The 17,618-nt window shown below is 41.5% G+C and overlaps 1 protein-coding gene across 2 annotated transcripts in view; it reads left to right on the top strand.

The window, feature by feature from the left end:
• padi2 (peptidyl arginine deiminase, type II) overlaps nucleotides 1–17,618 on the top strand; it is a 22,729-nt gene extending 5,111 nt beyond the window's left edge. For both annotated transcript variants that reach the window (XM_047347437.1, XM_047347438.1), the window contains exons 2-16: nucleotides 7,414–7,585; nucleotides 7,904–7,973; nucleotides 8,185–8,246; nucleotides 9,149–9,266; nucleotides 10,019–10,171; nucleotides 10,352–10,539; nucleotides 11,434–11,537; nucleotides 11,842–11,953; nucleotides 12,211–12,318; nucleotides 13,118–13,269; nucleotides 13,692–13,839; nucleotides 14,269–14,362; nucleotides 14,454–14,533; nucleotides 15,270–15,407; nucleotides 15,878–17,618. In XM_047347437.1, coding sequence (XP_047203393.1) covers nucleotides 7,414–7,585; nucleotides 7,904–7,973; nucleotides 8,185–8,246; nucleotides 9,149–9,266; nucleotides 10,019–10,171; nucleotides 10,352–10,539; nucleotides 11,434–11,537; nucleotides 11,842–11,953; nucleotides 12,211–12,318; nucleotides 13,118–13,269; nucleotides 13,692–13,839; nucleotides 14,269–14,362; nucleotides 14,454–14,533; nucleotides 15,270–15,407; nucleotides 15,878–16,111 — 1,933 coding nt within the window. In that variant the 3' untranslated portion in view covers nucleotides 16,112–17,618. The remainder of the gene's footprint in view (nucleotides 1–7,413; nucleotides 7,586–7,903; nucleotides 7,974–8,184; nucleotides 8,247–9,148; nucleotides 9,267–10,018; nucleotides 10,172–10,351; nucleotides 10,540–11,433; nucleotides 11,538–11,841; nucleotides 11,954–12,210; nucleotides 12,319–13,117; nucleotides 13,270–13,691; nucleotides 13,840–14,268; nucleotides 14,363–14,453; nucleotides 14,534–15,269; nucleotides 15,408–15,877) is intronic.

Raw genomic sequence — 17,618 nt, 5'->3', positions numbered from 1 at the left:
GTCTTTGTCCCCACTCCTGAAGGCCTCGTCCTTATCCAGTCTTAACCTTCTGAGTTTAGCTGTGAACCAGGGTTTGTCGTTGTTGTAACTCACCCTGGTGCATGATGGTACACAGCTGTCCTCACAGAAGTTGATGTAGGAAGTCACAGCCTCTGTGTACTCGTCCAGACTGTTGGTAGTAGTCCTGAACACATCCCAGTCTGTACAGCCTAAACACGCCTGGAGATTCTCCACAGCCTCACTGCTCCACTTCCTTGTCGTCCTCAAAACAGGTTTGCAGAGCTTTAGTTTCTGCCTGTATGCAGGAATCAGGTGGACCATGATGTGGTCGGATTGGCCCAGTGCAGCACGTGGGACGGCATGATAAGCGTCTCTGATGGTGGTGTAACAGTGATCCAGAATGTTGTCCTCTCTGGTCGGACATTTTATAAACTGTCTATATTTGGGGAGTTCGTGGGTCAGATTATCTTTGTTAAAGTCACCAACGACGATTACTAAGGAGTCCGGGTTGGTCCGCTCCACACTCAGTATCTGGTCGGCGAGCATGCGCTGTGCGACCTGCATGTTAGCTTGCGGCGGGATGTAAACACCGACCAGGATGAACGAAGCGAACTCACGGGGGGAATAGAAAGGCTTACAGTTTATGATGAAGGCTTCCAGGTCTGGAGAACAGTGCTGCTGAATCACTGTCACGTAGTTGCACCAACCACTGTTGAAGTAAAAACAGATTCCTCCACCTTTTGCTTTGCCGGAGAGGTCCGTGTCTCTGTCCGCTCTGTAGAGCTGGAATCCTGCCAGCTGCAGCGCAGAGTCCTGTATTAATCCACACAGCCACGTCTCTGTGAAGCACAAAACTGCCGATGAATAAAAGTCCCTGTTTTTCCCCAACAGCAGTTGTAGTTCCACCATTTTGTTGGGAAGTGAGCGCACGTTAGAGAGAAATATTCCAGGTAACGGTGTTCGTAGTCCATGCTGGTGAAGTCGTACCAGCACCCCAGCCCGTTTCCCTCTCTTCCGGCGTTTCACCGCGTGAACAAAGGTGAGCGCACCTTTGACCAGAATGTCCACAAATTCCAGAGCAGTAGGCAGAAAAGTTGGAAATAACTCCTCTGGTGTAGTAGCCCTGATGTTCATGAGTTCTTCTCTGGTGAAAGAGCTCCGGGTACCATCACAGAAGACCGTTTTCAAGCAAAAAACAAAACAAAACAATGCGCACCAACACACCGAGGCGACCATCTGCGGCGCCATCTTGGATCATGTTGTATCTTACATGATAATACCCACTTGTCTGCAGAGAAGTTCGCTTGTGTGCTGCAATCTCCTTTGTAGCTCTTAATTGCAGCAGGCACCAGTGCTGCTCACATTGCAGGCTGGTGCAGAAAGCAGAGGGAACGACACATTGGTCTTCTCGAGAGTGCGCTCGCAAGTATGCCTGTTTCAACACTCTTCACCAGGTGTGCAGCAGGCACTGCTCCTTTGTCCATTTCGGTTTACTCCACCTTTTTTCCCATTTTTTTTTTTTTGCCAAATCAACCTGATTCATACAAGAAATCACAGTAAAATGGTGACAGGTGAGTGTCTACATAAATATTAAATAGATGAAGTAGGAAAATGACCAGCCTGGCGAGTAAAGATAGCAATAAGCAAATCAGAATACCGTCAGTGTTCATCCTAAGTTATGTTTATGTAACCCTGTCCATGTCAGATGGCACCTCGCTACTTCCGAAGACTCTGCGTTGTGTTCTAAGGGTTGTTGTCGGAGTGTGGGTGGAGGTGAGAATCAGGCACGGGTTGTCAAAGTCGTGGTTGAGACCGTTAAGTTTATTCGGCACACTTCCAAACCTTCCGAGGCATAAACAAACACTGAGTATCAACATACCTCACATTAAAGCAGTTTCCCAAATACAGTATATATATAAAAAAAAAAACCTATACAGAATCAAATACTCAGTCATTAAACGAAAAAGAGATTACCGAGGTAATTAAGTCACGCGCATAACTTGGTAAGTGTATTCAATGGAACGAATGACTAGCAAGCTTACAGCTTGTATAAAACAGTCTTAAACACTCAAAACCGTCAGGCATTCGCAAACATCTCACTCACTCCCACAGCTTCCATCCTCTTTTGATCTTTTGTCGAATGTCCTCAGTTTCCACTATTTGTGACTCACAGGAAAATCTCCTTGGGGGTGCCGATTCCTTGGCAAGTTCCTTCTCAGAGCACTGGGTCCAGGGGCCGAAGTGATACCCCCATCCATTACATGTTCCGTCCTTCCTTCGGATTTTCTGTCTGACATATGCACTCCTTCCATTCCAGGCCGTTCAACCTGCTTATTTGTCGTCTCACCTGTAATTTCCTCCACATTTTCCTCCAACTCATCGGGTTCCAAGTCCTCCATTCCCTGCATGGTCACCCAACAGGCTTGTCTTGTCATATCCTCTGTGTCCTCCATTATCTCCTCTTCTGCTGTGTCAGCTTCAATCTCCCCTGCTGTCGCGACCTCTGCCTGCTCTACTGGGAGAAACATACATTGGGTCGGAAGTTTCTGGTGGACCACCCTCTCAGTATCACTGTTTTCTGGCCACACCACATACACAGGTATGTCTGGTTGCTTTTTCACCACAATGTATGGCTGAGGCTCCCACTTGTCGCCTAGTTTTTGCCGTCCCTCTACATGACAGACTTTGACTAAGACTCTGTCCCCTGGGTTGAAAATCTGACTCTTTGCCTTTTGGTCATAGTATTTTTTTCTGCTGACTTTTGACCTGGTGAGAGGTTTGGTTTGCTTGGGCATACGCCTGTGATAGACAGTTACACAGTCTCTGAACATATTCACTGTATTCACCTGGTTCATTAGTAGTCTGGAGCCCAAAGATGAGGTCAACTGGGAGTCTAGGATGTCTGCTGAACATCAAGAAGTATGGCGAATACCTGGTAGAGTTATGGCGTGAACAGTTGTATGTATGGGTCATTGCATCTAAATGCTTTACCTGCCGCATCTAAATGGTTTACCTGAGGCTGGTGTGGTCTGGGCTGAGGAGGTCTCGGAATCTTCCATGTACTGTTCTGCACTCAGTTTGAGCTTTCTGGACACCCGCAGAGGGCATGATTGCAGGGTCTCGTTGACGTCCTGCTTTGACATATGCGAAAGGGCATCAGCATTAGCATTGTTCTGTCCTCTCCGGTACTGGACATCAAAGTCAAAAGCAGCCAAATGGGACACCCACCGTTCCCCCGTGGCATCCAACTTTGCAGAGCTCATGATGTACTTGAGGGGGTTGTTGTCTGTCTGGACTGAGATTCTACGACCATAGAGATGGTCATAGAATTTGTCTGTTATCGCCCACTTCAGGGCAAGGAACTCCAGCTCGTGGGTGGAATACCTCGTGTTTGCTGGACTCAGCCCTCGGTTGGCGTAAGATATGGCTCTCTGTGCCATCTTGAACCTGGACCAGGACAGCACCTAGCCCCTCCCCTGAGGCTTCTGTCTGTAGGACAAACGGTAGGTTGTAGTTCGGGTAACCCAGCACCGGAGTGGTTGTGAGTCTGCGTTTTAAGGTCAGGAATGCCTCCTCACATTCACCTGTCCGTAAGAAGGGTGGGTCAGGTGCCAAGCCTTTTTTTTTCCCCCTTCTTTTCTTCACTCTTTGGTCACCACCTGTGAGCCGGTATAGGGGAGCCGCCAGGAAAGAGTACCCACTGACATACCGCCTGTTGTAGCTAGAAAACCCCAGAAATTGCAGGACCTCCCTGCGGTTTGTTGGCCTGGTCCAGTCTTTGATTCTACGAATCTTCTCTGGGTCAGTCCGGATTCCCTCAGCAGATACCAGGTGACCCAGGTACTGCACTTCTTTTCTCATCAGCTGGCATTTAAAAGGTTTAAGCTTCAGTCCATGCTCCCGAAGTCGATCGAACAACAGCTGCAGTCTGTTGAGATGTTCATCAAAGGTTTTAGAAAAGATAATTAGGTCATCCAGATAGATAAGGAGGTGGGTGAAATTCAGGTCTCCAAAACAGCAAATCATGAGTCTCTGGAAGGTTGATGGAGCATTCTGTAACCCAAAAGGCATTTGATTGGCCACAAACAGACCCATCGGTGTGCTGAATGCTGTTTTGTGCTTGTCGTGGTCCGCCACCTCCACCTGCCAATAACCTGATGTGAGGTCAAGCGTGGAGAAGAACCTGGCCTGCCCCAGTGAGCCTCTTCTATTCTTGGCAGGGGAAATGCATCTCTTGTGCTGCAGGAGTTCAATTTACGGTAGTCGATACACCACCGTAGCGAGCCATCCTTTTTTGTCACAGCCACCACAGGTGAAGCGTAAGGGCTCTTACTGGGCCTTATGACCCCTGCTGCCTCCATCTCGATCAACATCTTCCTGACATCTTGCCACTGTGATGGGGGAGCCGGAATGGCTTAGAATCCACCAGTGGAATTTCGTGTTGCACAGTCTTTGTGACCATAATCCATAGGATGGCGGGAGAACACATCGACATTCTTATCCACCAGCTCTTTAAGAACGGAGCGCTGGTGTTCATCCTCAACTGCAGCTTCACTTAAATCCACACCACAACTTGATATTACCTGAGTCAGACTCAGACATGTCTCTTTGGACCTGCTTCCATGGCTTTTGCCCTGCTTTTTGTCTGAGAAGTCCAGAACACCATCCACTAGGGACACATTGGCTAGGTGGATGTGTGGCTTGATGTAACTAGATGTTGAGACAGGTTCATCACTTTCACAGGGGTGCATCCCCCTTTCACATCAGCGAGGACCTTGGCAACCAGCAGGTCTTGAGGAAGCTGCAGGGAGCATTGACCTTCAATCAGTGCAGTGTATGTCTTTCTCCGTGGGCCAGCTGTCACCTTGCACATTAGATCCATTTCTTTTCCCCCAGGGATGTGTATTTTGTGGCCTGTATATTCAGCCCGACCCACCCTGTCCTCCACATTATAATGTCCTGTATCACCCATCTCCAAAAGAGAGGTGTACCATTGTGGATGGCTCTCTCTGACATGCTGGAGAAATTGTTGGCCATAAGCTGCTTGGAGATGGGCCCTGGAGGCACGGAGAACATTAGTTCCTATCAGCAGAGGGACAGACAGGCGATATTCCGAGTCCTCAACCACAATAGCTGGCACATTCTTAAACTCTTTTTTTCCAACACTTTCAAGTTAATGCAGAGAATACCATGGTGGGTTACACTCTGACCAGCTGCACTTTCTATCAGTATCGAAGAGGGCTGTAACCTCTGTTTCTGAAGGATAGGGTGGCTGCACCAGTAGCTGTGGGTAATACTGGTGATTTGAGAGCCAGAGTCAATGAGTGCTCTGCACTTCATTCCATTGATTTCCACCTCACCTTTGTTTCTAGGACCCACTAATGGGCTGTTTTCTCCTCCATCAGTTGTCTTTATGTCTTGTGGATGGGGATCTGGCTGCTCGCCCATGGTTGCCCCTGTGACCACGGGCTCTACCCGTTTAAAGGCTGAGCTGGATGGGGTGTGTTCCCATCCACCTGACTGCCAGAGTATGCAGAGCTGTGTTACCAGATCCCAATGTGTCCTTGTTTCCTGCATCTGTAGCATGACACAGTTGCCGTTTGGGTTGGAGGTCCTATGGGTGCCTGGACTCGTGGTGGTGGTACAGGGGATGGAGCAGGTGGAGCAGCAACTCTTGATTCAAGGTAGTTCAATTTATCCATTTGCTCTGCTTGGCGAATAGCTAACTTGTTAACCAGTTCTGTGAGCTCTGACAACTCTGATGTGTGGCTGGTCTCCTCCATCTTCACCATTGGGCTACTGGCAGGTGCAGTCTGAATCTGGGTGTGAGCTCGCTTCAACTTGTGGAGTGATTGGAACTTTTTCTGGGAATGGCTTGCCTCCACTTTGGCTATCTTCTACCGCTCTCAAATTTGCTTCAAGCGATATCGCACATGAGCAGGCAGATTCTTCTGGTCTCTGGCTCCATTCGTAGAAGTCAGCCAGTGGGTCTAGAGAGCTCTGTGTGTCGCCATACTCAGCCCTCAGTTCTTCAAAAGCCATCTCAGGGGTTTGGTCATAAAGGGGTAGGTTCAGAACTAATTTCCTGGCCTCACCACTCAGATGACGCACCACAGTGGAAAACCGCAGGTGTGGTGGGAGCTCTATTGCTTCCAGGAGATATTGCATGTCCCGAATCCAATCCTCCACCAGCATGCCAGTCAGAGGTGGAGCAGCATAGTGATCTTTGTAAGGTGACAGAATTGGGGGTGCAGGGGGGTGCTGTGTGTTCACACCTCCATCATGGGGCTGGGGAGCTGGGGTGCGGTACTGTAGCTGCTGGTCATGAAGCCCTGTGGATTGGTTGGTTAGTTTTGGCCTCACTGCTGGCTGTTGGTTGCTAACACCAGCTGTTGCTCCTCCTCCAGGTAGGTGCGTGTACCACCCCTTGGGAGTTAAGTCTGTGGCTCTGTAGAAGTTCAGGGGTAAGTGATTGGCCTGATGTTGCAGGGGACATCCGCCTAATTGGGGTAAACGTATTGTCATTCATCATATTCTAGTATGTCTTTCTCTAAAGGGATATTAGACTCTGGCATATTTATGCCACTGCCCTACATTTACTCCACACATCAGTGCTCTTGGAAGCACTGCATTGTACATCTTTTACAGTTATTTACATCACCTTGCAGCAGTATTCTTACTTCTACTTAACTTGAACTTAAGCGTATGTTGTCATTTTACAATCCCAAAAGAACACCATAAGAAGCAATGTGTGCATTTTGCCTCAAGCCATGTGGGAGGACAGCAAATTTGGAAGAAGTTAGACGTGTGTGTGTATACAAAGACTAGGCCAAAAAAATCCCCACTTTAAAAAAAATGCAAATTCCAGCATCCTGCTGTGGGAATACTGGAATTCTTTGGCAGAGATGTGGAAGGGTCACAGTTGATAGGAAGATGGATAGAGCCAAGTTTTGAACATTTCCCTGGCACTGTTCAATCTGTCATCAGTAAATGGAAAGACTATGGCAAAATCTGCAGACTTATTAAGACAAACACCATGCATCTAAATTGACAGGATGGGCAAGGTGAGCATTATTTAGAGAAGCAGGCAAAAGGCTTTGGTAACTTTGGAGAAGCTGTAGAAAATCACAGATAGAGGACTCTTCTGACAGTACAACTATGAGTTGTGCACTCCACCAATCTGGTTGCAATGGAAAGTGGCAAGATTATTTATAAAAATGCATAACAGGTTTCCTCTACTGTTTGCCAGAAGCCATGACACACAGCAAACATTTAGAAGAAGGTGATCTGGTCAAACGAGATACAGTTCTACTTATGGGCCTGCATGCAAAATGCTATGTGTAGTGGAAAATGAACACAATCTCTGTATTAGCTATAACACCTAAAATCAAAATGTGTTGTTCTGGTTTTCAGGAGTGCCCCTCCTGGTTCCAAGTTCTTCTCTGTGAAGTGCACTGCCAATGTTCAATACAACATAAGCCCTCCACCTGCGGAGACATCCCACCTGTCTCCTATACTCCTCACTGGAAACTCAGTGCTTCTCATCAGCATTAACCATGCCAGTCAGTCCAAAAGAGATGAAAAGGTAATTTGGACAGCCATGAAAATTAAGAGCTTCAGGTTTGATAAAATACACGTTTATTGTTTAAGTTCATGTAAAAAAAAATAAAGCACATCAATTTTCTTGAAAGAAGAATTAATTTCAATCCCACCATGCCCTTTAGCAGATCTAGCTTCAGTTAATGGTAGTTTAATTTTAATTCATAGCCTTTAAATTATTTCATACCGATTGAGATCATAGACTCTTGCTATCATTGCAACATTCTCAAATATTTTACAGCTTTTGCTATTAAACTATTATCCTTTAATTGACACATACTTGGCATACTTGCTTTTTTATAAGCTGTCTGTCTGCTACTATGGGAAGAACAAAGAGGTCTTGGGGACAGCAATTATGTACCTGACAGCCATTGGTAAGTTTTATTTCATTAAACAACATAAAGAAATTTGCAACTAAATTATTTGATTTTAATCAATTATTGTTTGAAAATAGATTAAAGTCTAAACATTATTCTGTACTGGAACAGGGAGCAGTGAAACAATAGCTGCACTGTGTTTGAGCCTTCTGAGTGAAAGGATAAGGTAATGCAAAAGCAGTATGCGATAAACGTGTCTGTCCCACAGAGATCTCTCTTGATGTGGATGCTGACAGAGATGGTATTGTGGAGAAGAACAACCCAGACAAGGTAAAACCTGAAACGTTGATTACAGTAACACTACCCACTTGTCCATAAGAATTCTTGTCAGGAAATAAATTACCGTGGTACCTATTGATGAGTTAAGGGTGTTAAGGTGCTTTTCTTTGTACAAGCTTGAACATGCTGAGGCAGGGACGGTTATATTTTTTCACCTCTGCATGGTCTTTTTTTATTCTCCACATTTTGTTTTGAATTCAGCTGTCCAACTTTTGCTGTCCAAAAATGTTTTTTGCTCTACATTCCACACTGTATTCTCTCAATTCACCGTCAGGAAGTAGTTCTAATTTCAAGATGCCATCACCTAGCATTTGCAAGCTGGACTTTGTCACCTCATTTACATCCGTTTAATTTTCTCCTGTTATCTCTGCTAGCCAAAACTGTGTTTTATTCTGGCCAAACCCTTAAAAAAACTGCTGTTATTATCAGAGTGCAAAATAAGTATGTATAGCAATCTATAGCAAGAAAATCTAAAGCAAGTGAAAGAGATACATTATCATTAACAGGTTCCCACAGAGGTGGGCATATGTGTATGGTGGCTTGAACTGTGCACAGACAAACCTTCATACATGCATAAAAACACAGCAGTCACCAAACTCTTACCTTTAAGGGTCATGACTTGAGTTCTTTCGCTGACATCTTTCATTTAGTCCCAGATAGAACATTGTTTAATAGCATCAGGGAAAGTGGCACACAGTTAGTTTGTCATGAAAAAAACTGCATCTTCAGGTTCACAGTTCAACAAAATAACACCACTTATGGACACATGTTCTTGCATAATGCTGAGTCCTTGTGTTAAAAAAACACAAATTTTAAGGTAGTTTTACAGAATTGCTGTGTAGACATTTCAGCAGACTCTCTTTGCCATTTTTGGTCTGTTGAAAATCTCTTAGGAATCCTGGAAATGGGGTCCTAATGGGCACGGAGCTATCCTTCTGGTTAACTGTGACTCAGAAAAGTCCTACAACAAGAAACCAGACTGTGAGGAGGCCCGCATCTCCAAAGTGACAGGTAAAATATCAGTGCAGAGCAGTATTTTTCACTTTATTTTTTTCCACTGTGTAATAATTGCTTTTTTTGATAAATGGGTAGTTTTTGCATTCTCTGATGCAAGTTTTAGTGTTGCAGATCTGTGTATTTGAAACAGTTTTAAGGTTTTAGAAGACAGCTGAAAGAGGAAATATTACAATATCTGTGCTTTGTATTGTATCTAAAGTTAGGACTTATAGTTATTATATTACGGTACCTAAAATATCATTAAAGGTTTAAATTGAACAATAAATGAAGTCATTTTTTATCCCAGCTAAAAAAGTTACTGTTAACCATTTTTTCTAAGCCAGAATTGATCAGTTCCAATTTTTATTCATTATTGCCAGAAGTGACACTCTGAGAATAAAAAGATCTGCAACAATTGCTATTGTTGGATTCAATTGTTTTGGAATACGGTAGTAATCGTGAACTTGGGGGTTTGTGGAGAAGTTTGTGACAGAAATTGAGACCGAGTGCTCCTAGTTAGCTGGGAGTTACTTTATGCAGCAACTGTGTTGTAATAATCTGAGCCAGTGCAATGCAAGACTTGAAACAAGATTATTTCTAAAAGATGATTACATGTTGCTAAGTTGGAGACAACAAAAATCAAACGTCTTTGCATTTTGTCTTTAGAGCTAAAACCTTACAGTCTGAGGACCAAAACTGCAAGTCATGTTTAATACTTGAGGGAGAAGTAAATTGTGTGAGGTGTATTTTTTTTGTTTTTAATACAGATCTTAAGGACATGTCGCTCATGGTGCTGCGGACCAGAGGCCCTGCCCAACTCCCAAAAGGCTATAAACTCACCATGCACATCTCTCAGGGAGATGCAGAGGGTGTTCGAGTTTTTAGAGCTGAATCCCCTGATGTGGTTAAGAACAGCCTGCGTGAGTAAAAACGAGGGTTTAAAAAAAACATAAATGACAACAGATGATGTAATGCAGGTGCAATTCAGCTAGTGTCCTTTGGCTGCAGTGGTTTATAGTTTAAGTTAATCACTCATTAGGCACATGTATTTTTCTAAGTCAAGCAGCTGGTAGTGATTATTAATATTTCTGCTTCTGCAGGGAAAATATTTAGTGCCTTTGTCAAGGACTTTCCACTGGTGCTTAGCAGTGAGGTGCTGTCCAAGGAAGTGCCTTACCTTGGAGGCTCAGCAGAGATGAACTTTTATGTGGAAGGCCTGAGGTTTCCTGACAAGGACTTTGATGGGCTCATAACCATCAGCCTCAGCTTACTGGAGCCAATCTGTGAGGTTGCACTTTTTCCTTTTATTTTTATTTTACAACAACAAATTACATTGCATTTATTGTGATTTTATGTAATAGACTCCATAGACCCATCACTACTGTAAAGTGGAAGGAAAATGGTGTACAATGATTTATTTATTTTACAAATGTGTGAAAACTGTGGGATGCATTTATGTTAAGCCCCTTGATACTTTGTAGGACAAAGGTTCATTACAGCTGGAGCTGTAAGTCCTTCAGGAAGCTTTGCACATCTTTGACTGGGCCATTCTAACACATAAACATTATTTGATTTTAAACCATTCAATTGTAGCTCTGGTTGTGTGTTTAGTATAATTGTCCTGCTAGAAAGGTGTGTTTTATGTGGGTCAGAAAGTACATTTTAGTCTCATATCACTAGAATACCTTCTTCCACATGTTTGCATTTCCCCTACATGCCTCGTGGCTTTCTATCGGATCCCCCTATTTTCTTTTTTTTTTTTTTCCAGCAACTTTCTTCTTGCTACTTTTCCATAAAAGTCAGATTTGTGGAGTCCATGACCAATAGTTGTCCAGTTGACAGATTTCTCACCTGTGCTGTGGATCTCTGCAGCTCCTCCAGAGATACATTAGCTGCCTCTCTAATTAATGCTCTCCTTGCCCAGCCTGTCAGTTTATGTGGATGACGGTATGGTGTCGGTATGTTTGCAGTTGTGCCGTACTCATTTTATTCTCTGATAACGGACTGAATGGCGCTCTGGGATATTGCTTTGTAACCTAATCAGGCTTTAAAATTCTCCACAACATCATTCCTGACCTGTGTTCCTTGATCTTCGTAATGCTATTTGTTTACTGATGTTGTCTGACAAACCTGCTGAGGCCTTAACAGAACAGTTGTATGTATACTAAATTGTTTTCTAAAGGGAATTCCTGAGACGCCCATTTTCACCGACAAAGTGGTGTTTAGAGTGTCGCCATGGATCATGACACCCAACACCCTCCAGCCTGTGGAGGTGTTTGTCTGCAGGTAAAAGTTAGCTAATGAATAATAAAGATGTTTGTGAAATGTAAATATTTTAGCAGGTTGCATCACATCTTCCTCTTTTAGTTTTCTTGCAGCTGCTGATGCAGTGTATGCCTGACTGTTAACTTATGTCATTTCTACCAACTTTTGATGCTTTTTGTTTGATCTATTTTTCTAATAATCTATCACGTTTTTGTTCGACATTAAGTAATCAACTGTTACAACATTTTAGAATGCCAAAAGTCATAATTTCAAAATGTAAAAGCTATTTCTTAACAACAAAACACATGTCTGTCTGTGGTTTCAGTACATCTGATAACTACCAGTTCCTCAAAGGAATGAGGAACCTTGTTACAAAGAGTGGGTCCAAGCTGAAAATCTGCCATGAGTATATGAACAGAGGAGACCGCTGGATGCAAGTAAGAACACGTAATGAGTCCAAATCCGAAACATTTTCGCTTGACATACCTCAAGCATTTTCTTTACTTGATTTTCATGAACATTTTCCTTCAATTGTCTGCTTTTGTATTAATAATTTCATTACGTTTATTAGTGCTTTTTGACTAACGTATAGTTTGATATGTGAGGGATTTAGACAGCATTAACAAAACAGAGGAAACCAGTCATCTGTAAAAAACTGAAGCACAAGAAGGAAGATTAAATATCTGTTTTTCAGGATGAACTGGAATTTGGTTACATTGATTCACCCCATCACAGTTTTCCTGTGGTTCTGGATTCCCCTAGAGATGGAACTCTTGATGACTTTCCCTATGATGAACTTCTGGTAAGAGTCTCTGTTTACAGAAACGAAATGCTTTGGAAAATGTTTAACATCTTATCACATCCGTAGCCACTTAATAGGTCTCCAGGGCATCTTGACTATCTTGATGTTTTCTGTTTTGAACATCAGAGATCATCAGTAGACAGTTTGATTTTTGTAAAGCTTTCAATTCGTTCAAAAAATATAAATGATCACCACCAGCAGTTAAGCTAATTGCGATTGTATTTGTATCGGTGCCAAATATTGAAATATGTATTATTTGTGACACGATAACGTAATGTAGAAAGGAGTTTGAAGATCTACACGCTTGTTAGCTTGTAATAAAGGCTGCAGTAAATCAAATGTAAACTGTGCAGATGATGATCAAATGCCACTCTTATGGAGCTTAGGTAAATCTCAGAACTGTGTACAGGAAAAATGTTATTTCTCATAGGAAGGCATAGTTTGTATTTTTTAGGATATAATACCCAAATAATTACAGTCATGGTTTGTATATTTGTTAAATTATTGTAACTAATACATTTCTGAGAACCCAAGTATGTTATATTTAATAACTGTACAGTATTTTCTTGTGTTGCTAATCTGCCCTTACTGTACAGTCTGTTATTTCTTATTTTTTGTTATTCCTAAATTTGTGTGAATCTGCATACTTCCCTTTGTGACCTTGCTGCTGGGACACCTGAATTTTCCCACTGAGGGACAATAAAGGATATTTCCATTTCTAAAATCAGCTAATTTGCCATTTGTAGAAAAATTGTCTTGCCTTGGTCGAGCAGCTCTTTAAACCGATTTTCATCCTCAGGGGCCTGACTTTGGGTATGTGACCAGGGTGGCTCACAGAAAAGATGTGAGCAGTCTGGACTCGTTCGGTAACCTGGAGGTTAGCCCTCCTGTCACGGTGAATGGAAAAAAATACCCTCTGGGCAGAATCCTCATTGGGGTTGCCTTCCCAACGTAAGTAACAGCACCACAGAACAGTTTTAAGGCTAGGTAGGTTATTAAGCAAATTATAAAAGGGCAAGTCTTAGTTCGTGGCTTATTTTGCTTCATTTTCTTCCCAGGGTTCTGACTTGTTTTCAGATTTCTCTCTATGATCTTTATGCGCCTGTTAAACTATTGCATATCTGATTTGTGTTTAGTGGCATATTACTATATGGAACTTTAAGTAAATAACGCTCCAGCTTTTCTTTTCTACACATTTGATAATGAAGCATATATAATTTAACCTTCACCTCAACCAGGCTGAAACACCTTTCTTTTTACATAAAAATGTCTGTCGTAAATGTTAGACTACAACATTCACGCACATCCACACCCTCTTCGGAGGAATAAAAAGAGTATGTGTCAATAGTTGTTTTTCTCTTTCTTTCTATAAGGGCAACGAAGGGACGAAACATGACCAAAGTGGTTCAAGACTTCTTGTGGGCTCAGAAGGTTCAGGAGCCTGTTGCCTTGTTTTCTGACTGGCTCTTGGTTGGCCATATCGATGAATTCATGAGTTTTGTTCCTGCTCCTGACAGAAAGGTAGACATGCTACTTAAAAAGAACAAACCCAAACTGCTGTCATACAGATAACAAGAAAATATATAAATAGTGTTTATACTGCTGTCTGCCAGAAAAGCTATGCTTCATCCTGTCATCAGTTTTAGAAGTCTCTGAAACTCTGAGATTAAAGAAATATTTTGTGTTAATGAAGATGGTTGTATAAATACTGCTGTGTAATACTTCTGTTCAAACTTTATAGATGATGAAACCCATAGTTGCAAAATGCTTACCGCTGCATACAGATCCATCAGATGTACTGTCCCTGGGGTTCCAGAGTTCAGATTCTTCCTTTAATTTGCCACCATTATTGGTTCATGCTACAAAGCCCTTACTTTCACTGAGGGATTGTGTGAGCCCTCCGGATACGAGAACACGTGTTATCTTTGTCTTTTGTGTGCCTGCTTACAGGGCTTTCGACTGCTGCTGGCCAGCCCAGATGCGGGCTACAAAATATTCAGAAGACTCCACAATGACGGACATGGACAAGCCAAGATGTTTGACGGTACATTTGGCCTGTTGATAGCTGATACCTTAAAACAATGATGGGAAATATTAAGAACTTACAGAACTCAAAAGTGCAATTCTTTCAAAAGGTGTGAATGATGAAAAGCCAGTGACAGTGGATGAGATCCTGAGTGATGAAAATCTGCAAGCTGAAAATAACTATGTACAGGTGAGTGGGAATGTAAGCTGCATACTGGGGCTCTCGAAACTAAACGCATCCCTGTTAAAGTACAAGTTTTTTTTTAATGTTTGTATTGAAGACTTTAATCAACCACTTCAAAGCCTTTTCCGCATATAATGTAATGTAATGCCAAAGTGGTAAAACAACCAAAATTTACTGGAGAAAAAAATATAATAAATGAAAATATGCAATAACCTGGTTGCATACATGTACACATGTTCAACTAATACTTTGCTGCAGCACCTTCTGATTCAGTTTCTGCATTCAGTCTGCTTTTGATCACACCCACCATAAATTACAGTAAATCTGATGAATCTGAAATAAATTTCAGCTGTCCTAGTACCTAGTACGACAGCTGCAGGAATTTATAAACAAGTTTTTTTTTAAGCTATGATGGTCACCAATACAACACTGACCATCAGTGAAAGGACACCATGCCCATATTGAAACATGGTGATGGCAGCATCATGCTCTGGGGTGGCTTTCTATAGATGGAAATGAGGTTGAAGTTCATTTATTTGGGTAGACTCATTTATTTAAAATATTATTATTATTTACAGTAGATTCACAGTTGTAAGTATGATTTATGAGGCTGTTTACATTGTGCTAAACATGAAACATAATGCAATTATACTGTTCACATCTGTTCATTATGCCCCATAGTGAGCATCAAATAATATTATCTTCAAATAAAATTCTCTTTTTTGCCACCTGCTTGTAACAGAGCTGCATTGACTGGAACAGGGATGTATTGAAGAGAGAGCTGGGCCTGGATGATGATGACATTATTGACCTGCCAATTCTTTTCAAGCTGGAGAATAAGGATGCTGAATACAGAGCTGTGGCCTACTACCCTGATATGGTTTGTTTTAATTATTCATTTTGTTTTTATGTTAAAATGCACAGGTGGAGCTACTGTGTTGTGAAAAGATATTTGTCCCTTTACAATTTCTTCTTTTTAACAAACGAAGACTTAATTTACTAATTGTAAAATATCCAAACCAGCATTGCCCTATGAAAAGAGGTAATTCCCCCCTAATCTTAGATTGGCTGGACTGATAATTTACAATGACAATAGTTTTCATCTGATCTTGAATTTCTTGTGTTGCTGTTTGACATATTTTAGCCTGTTTGGTGTTGCAAGAAGGTTCTGTTTAATATGTTTTGATCCTACAGTTCTGGGTGTAACACTTGGGTTTGACGAAATTTAACCCAGTTTTTCAAAAAAACATATTTAATCCCTGTTAGTTCACGATTTGACCAAGGGTAACATTTACTTTTTTACATACTATAAAAATAAGCTAATTCCATGGCTTGTGAAATTACTTTCAGGTCAACATGATTGTTTTGGGGAAAAATCTTGGCATTCCAAAACCATTTGGCCCCAAGGTGAATGGACGCTGTGTCCTCGAGGCAGAGATGTGCTCCCTGATGGAGGCTCTGGGCCTCAACTGTACGTTCATTGACGACTTTGCCACCTACCACAAACTGCTGGGAGAGGTGCACTGTGGTTCCAATGTCCGTAGAAAGCCATTTGACTTCAAATGGTGGAACCTTGAGCTGTGAGTTAAAAACTGAAACTGAGGGAAATTAAAGTAGCAAGGGATTCAGTTCTGGTTGTTTTTGTAGTGATGGCGTCTGCCAATATTAATGTCTAACTTGTATTCTTCTTTGTAGCATTGCTTTAATCAAATCAAACAATCAAATGTGCAGTGAAAGCATCTCACTGCAACTCTGGTGTGGTTTTAAAAGAGTACACAGCAATCAGCTAAATTACACAGCATTCATGCTTTTCCTGTCAATCTCTCATATCTGTGATGTAAATTTACAACCAGAGATCCATAACTAGATTCCACCTTTAAGGCTAAAATCGACCATGCACGAAAGCAGTGTAGGTTAGCCAATCAAATGTTAGGGTCTATTTCAAGGGTTCTACCTACAGTCCTTAAGTACCAGTGTCCCCTAATATTTTGATGCATCCCTGCTCCAACACACCTGAATCAAAAGGCTGATTTACCTTTCTGGTCTATCAGCAGGCTTTGCAGGGCCTGGTTATTAACCATTCATTCGAGGACTGGAGTTTGTACCCCAGGTCTGTTTAATGAGTTGAGGTGTCAGTTTAAATCATTTCATGATTGTGGCACATGAAATATGAAATTAGTACTGAAATGGTTATATATGATTTTTGCATAGGCCTATAATAACATTTTAATGATTTAAATAAATACTGAAACATTTGGTAGGTATTTGACAGTTTAATTGAAATCATCACATCTAGTATAAAAGACATATGACATATGTATTAGGATTGTAGCACTTTTGGCCTTCTATATTTTTTTTAACTTTCAATAACCAGTTGGAGGAATCCTTTCCTTTTTTTTTTAAAGCAGTAGAACATCAGTTACTTCATGGTTGGTTCTTCTCTTATCAGATATATTCTGAATTCTATCATTCTTTGCATAGTAACAACCATCATTTATTGGAAATAAATCAGTCTAGGGATAGTGGTGTTTATATTCATATTTAATAAACCTTTTTTTAAATGTAATTTACAAAAAAAGATGAAAAGCAATATTTACAAACGAGTCTTTTTTTAAGGGTTTAAGCAAACCGTTGACAAAAACAGAAGTACAATCATCTGAATTAAGCACAGCAAAAGTTTTCTCCCAGTGTTAAAGTTGCTGATAGACACTGGTATGGAGTGCAAACACATGTAGATTGAAGGTACCACATAGTAATGTGCAATAATAACATAGAACCACAAGAGGGTAGACTTTATCTACTCATGTCTTTTTAATAGCCAACATTGTTTTTTTTTCTCTAAAAATCCATCGAAAGGAAAGTTTTGCATTACATCTTATAGGTTTCTCATTTATTTTTCTGTGCCACTTTATTTTGTCACTATAAAGAGCTTCAATGAATACCATTTACACTTTTGGGGAGGTCTGTCTTTGCATCAGTGTCTTAAACTTTTTTTTTTTTTTTACTTTGTATGCAATATAAATGTTGTCAACTGCTAAATACATAATAAATATCTTCTGTGAATTTACTGAAATAAAATGAGTCAACATGT

The sequence above is a fragment of the Girardinichthys multiradiatus genome, chromosome 20 (genome assembly GCF_021462225.1).
Source record: "Girardinichthys multiradiatus isolate DD_20200921_A chromosome 20, DD_fGirMul_XY1, whole genome shotgun sequence".
In the NCBI taxonomy this organism is placed as follows: domain Eukaryota; kingdom Metazoa; phylum Chordata; class Actinopteri; order Cyprinodontiformes; family Goodeidae; genus Girardinichthys; species Girardinichthys multiradiatus.
Note: the sequence above shows the minus strand (reverse complement) of the source record. Positions and strands in the feature narration are given on the sequence as shown.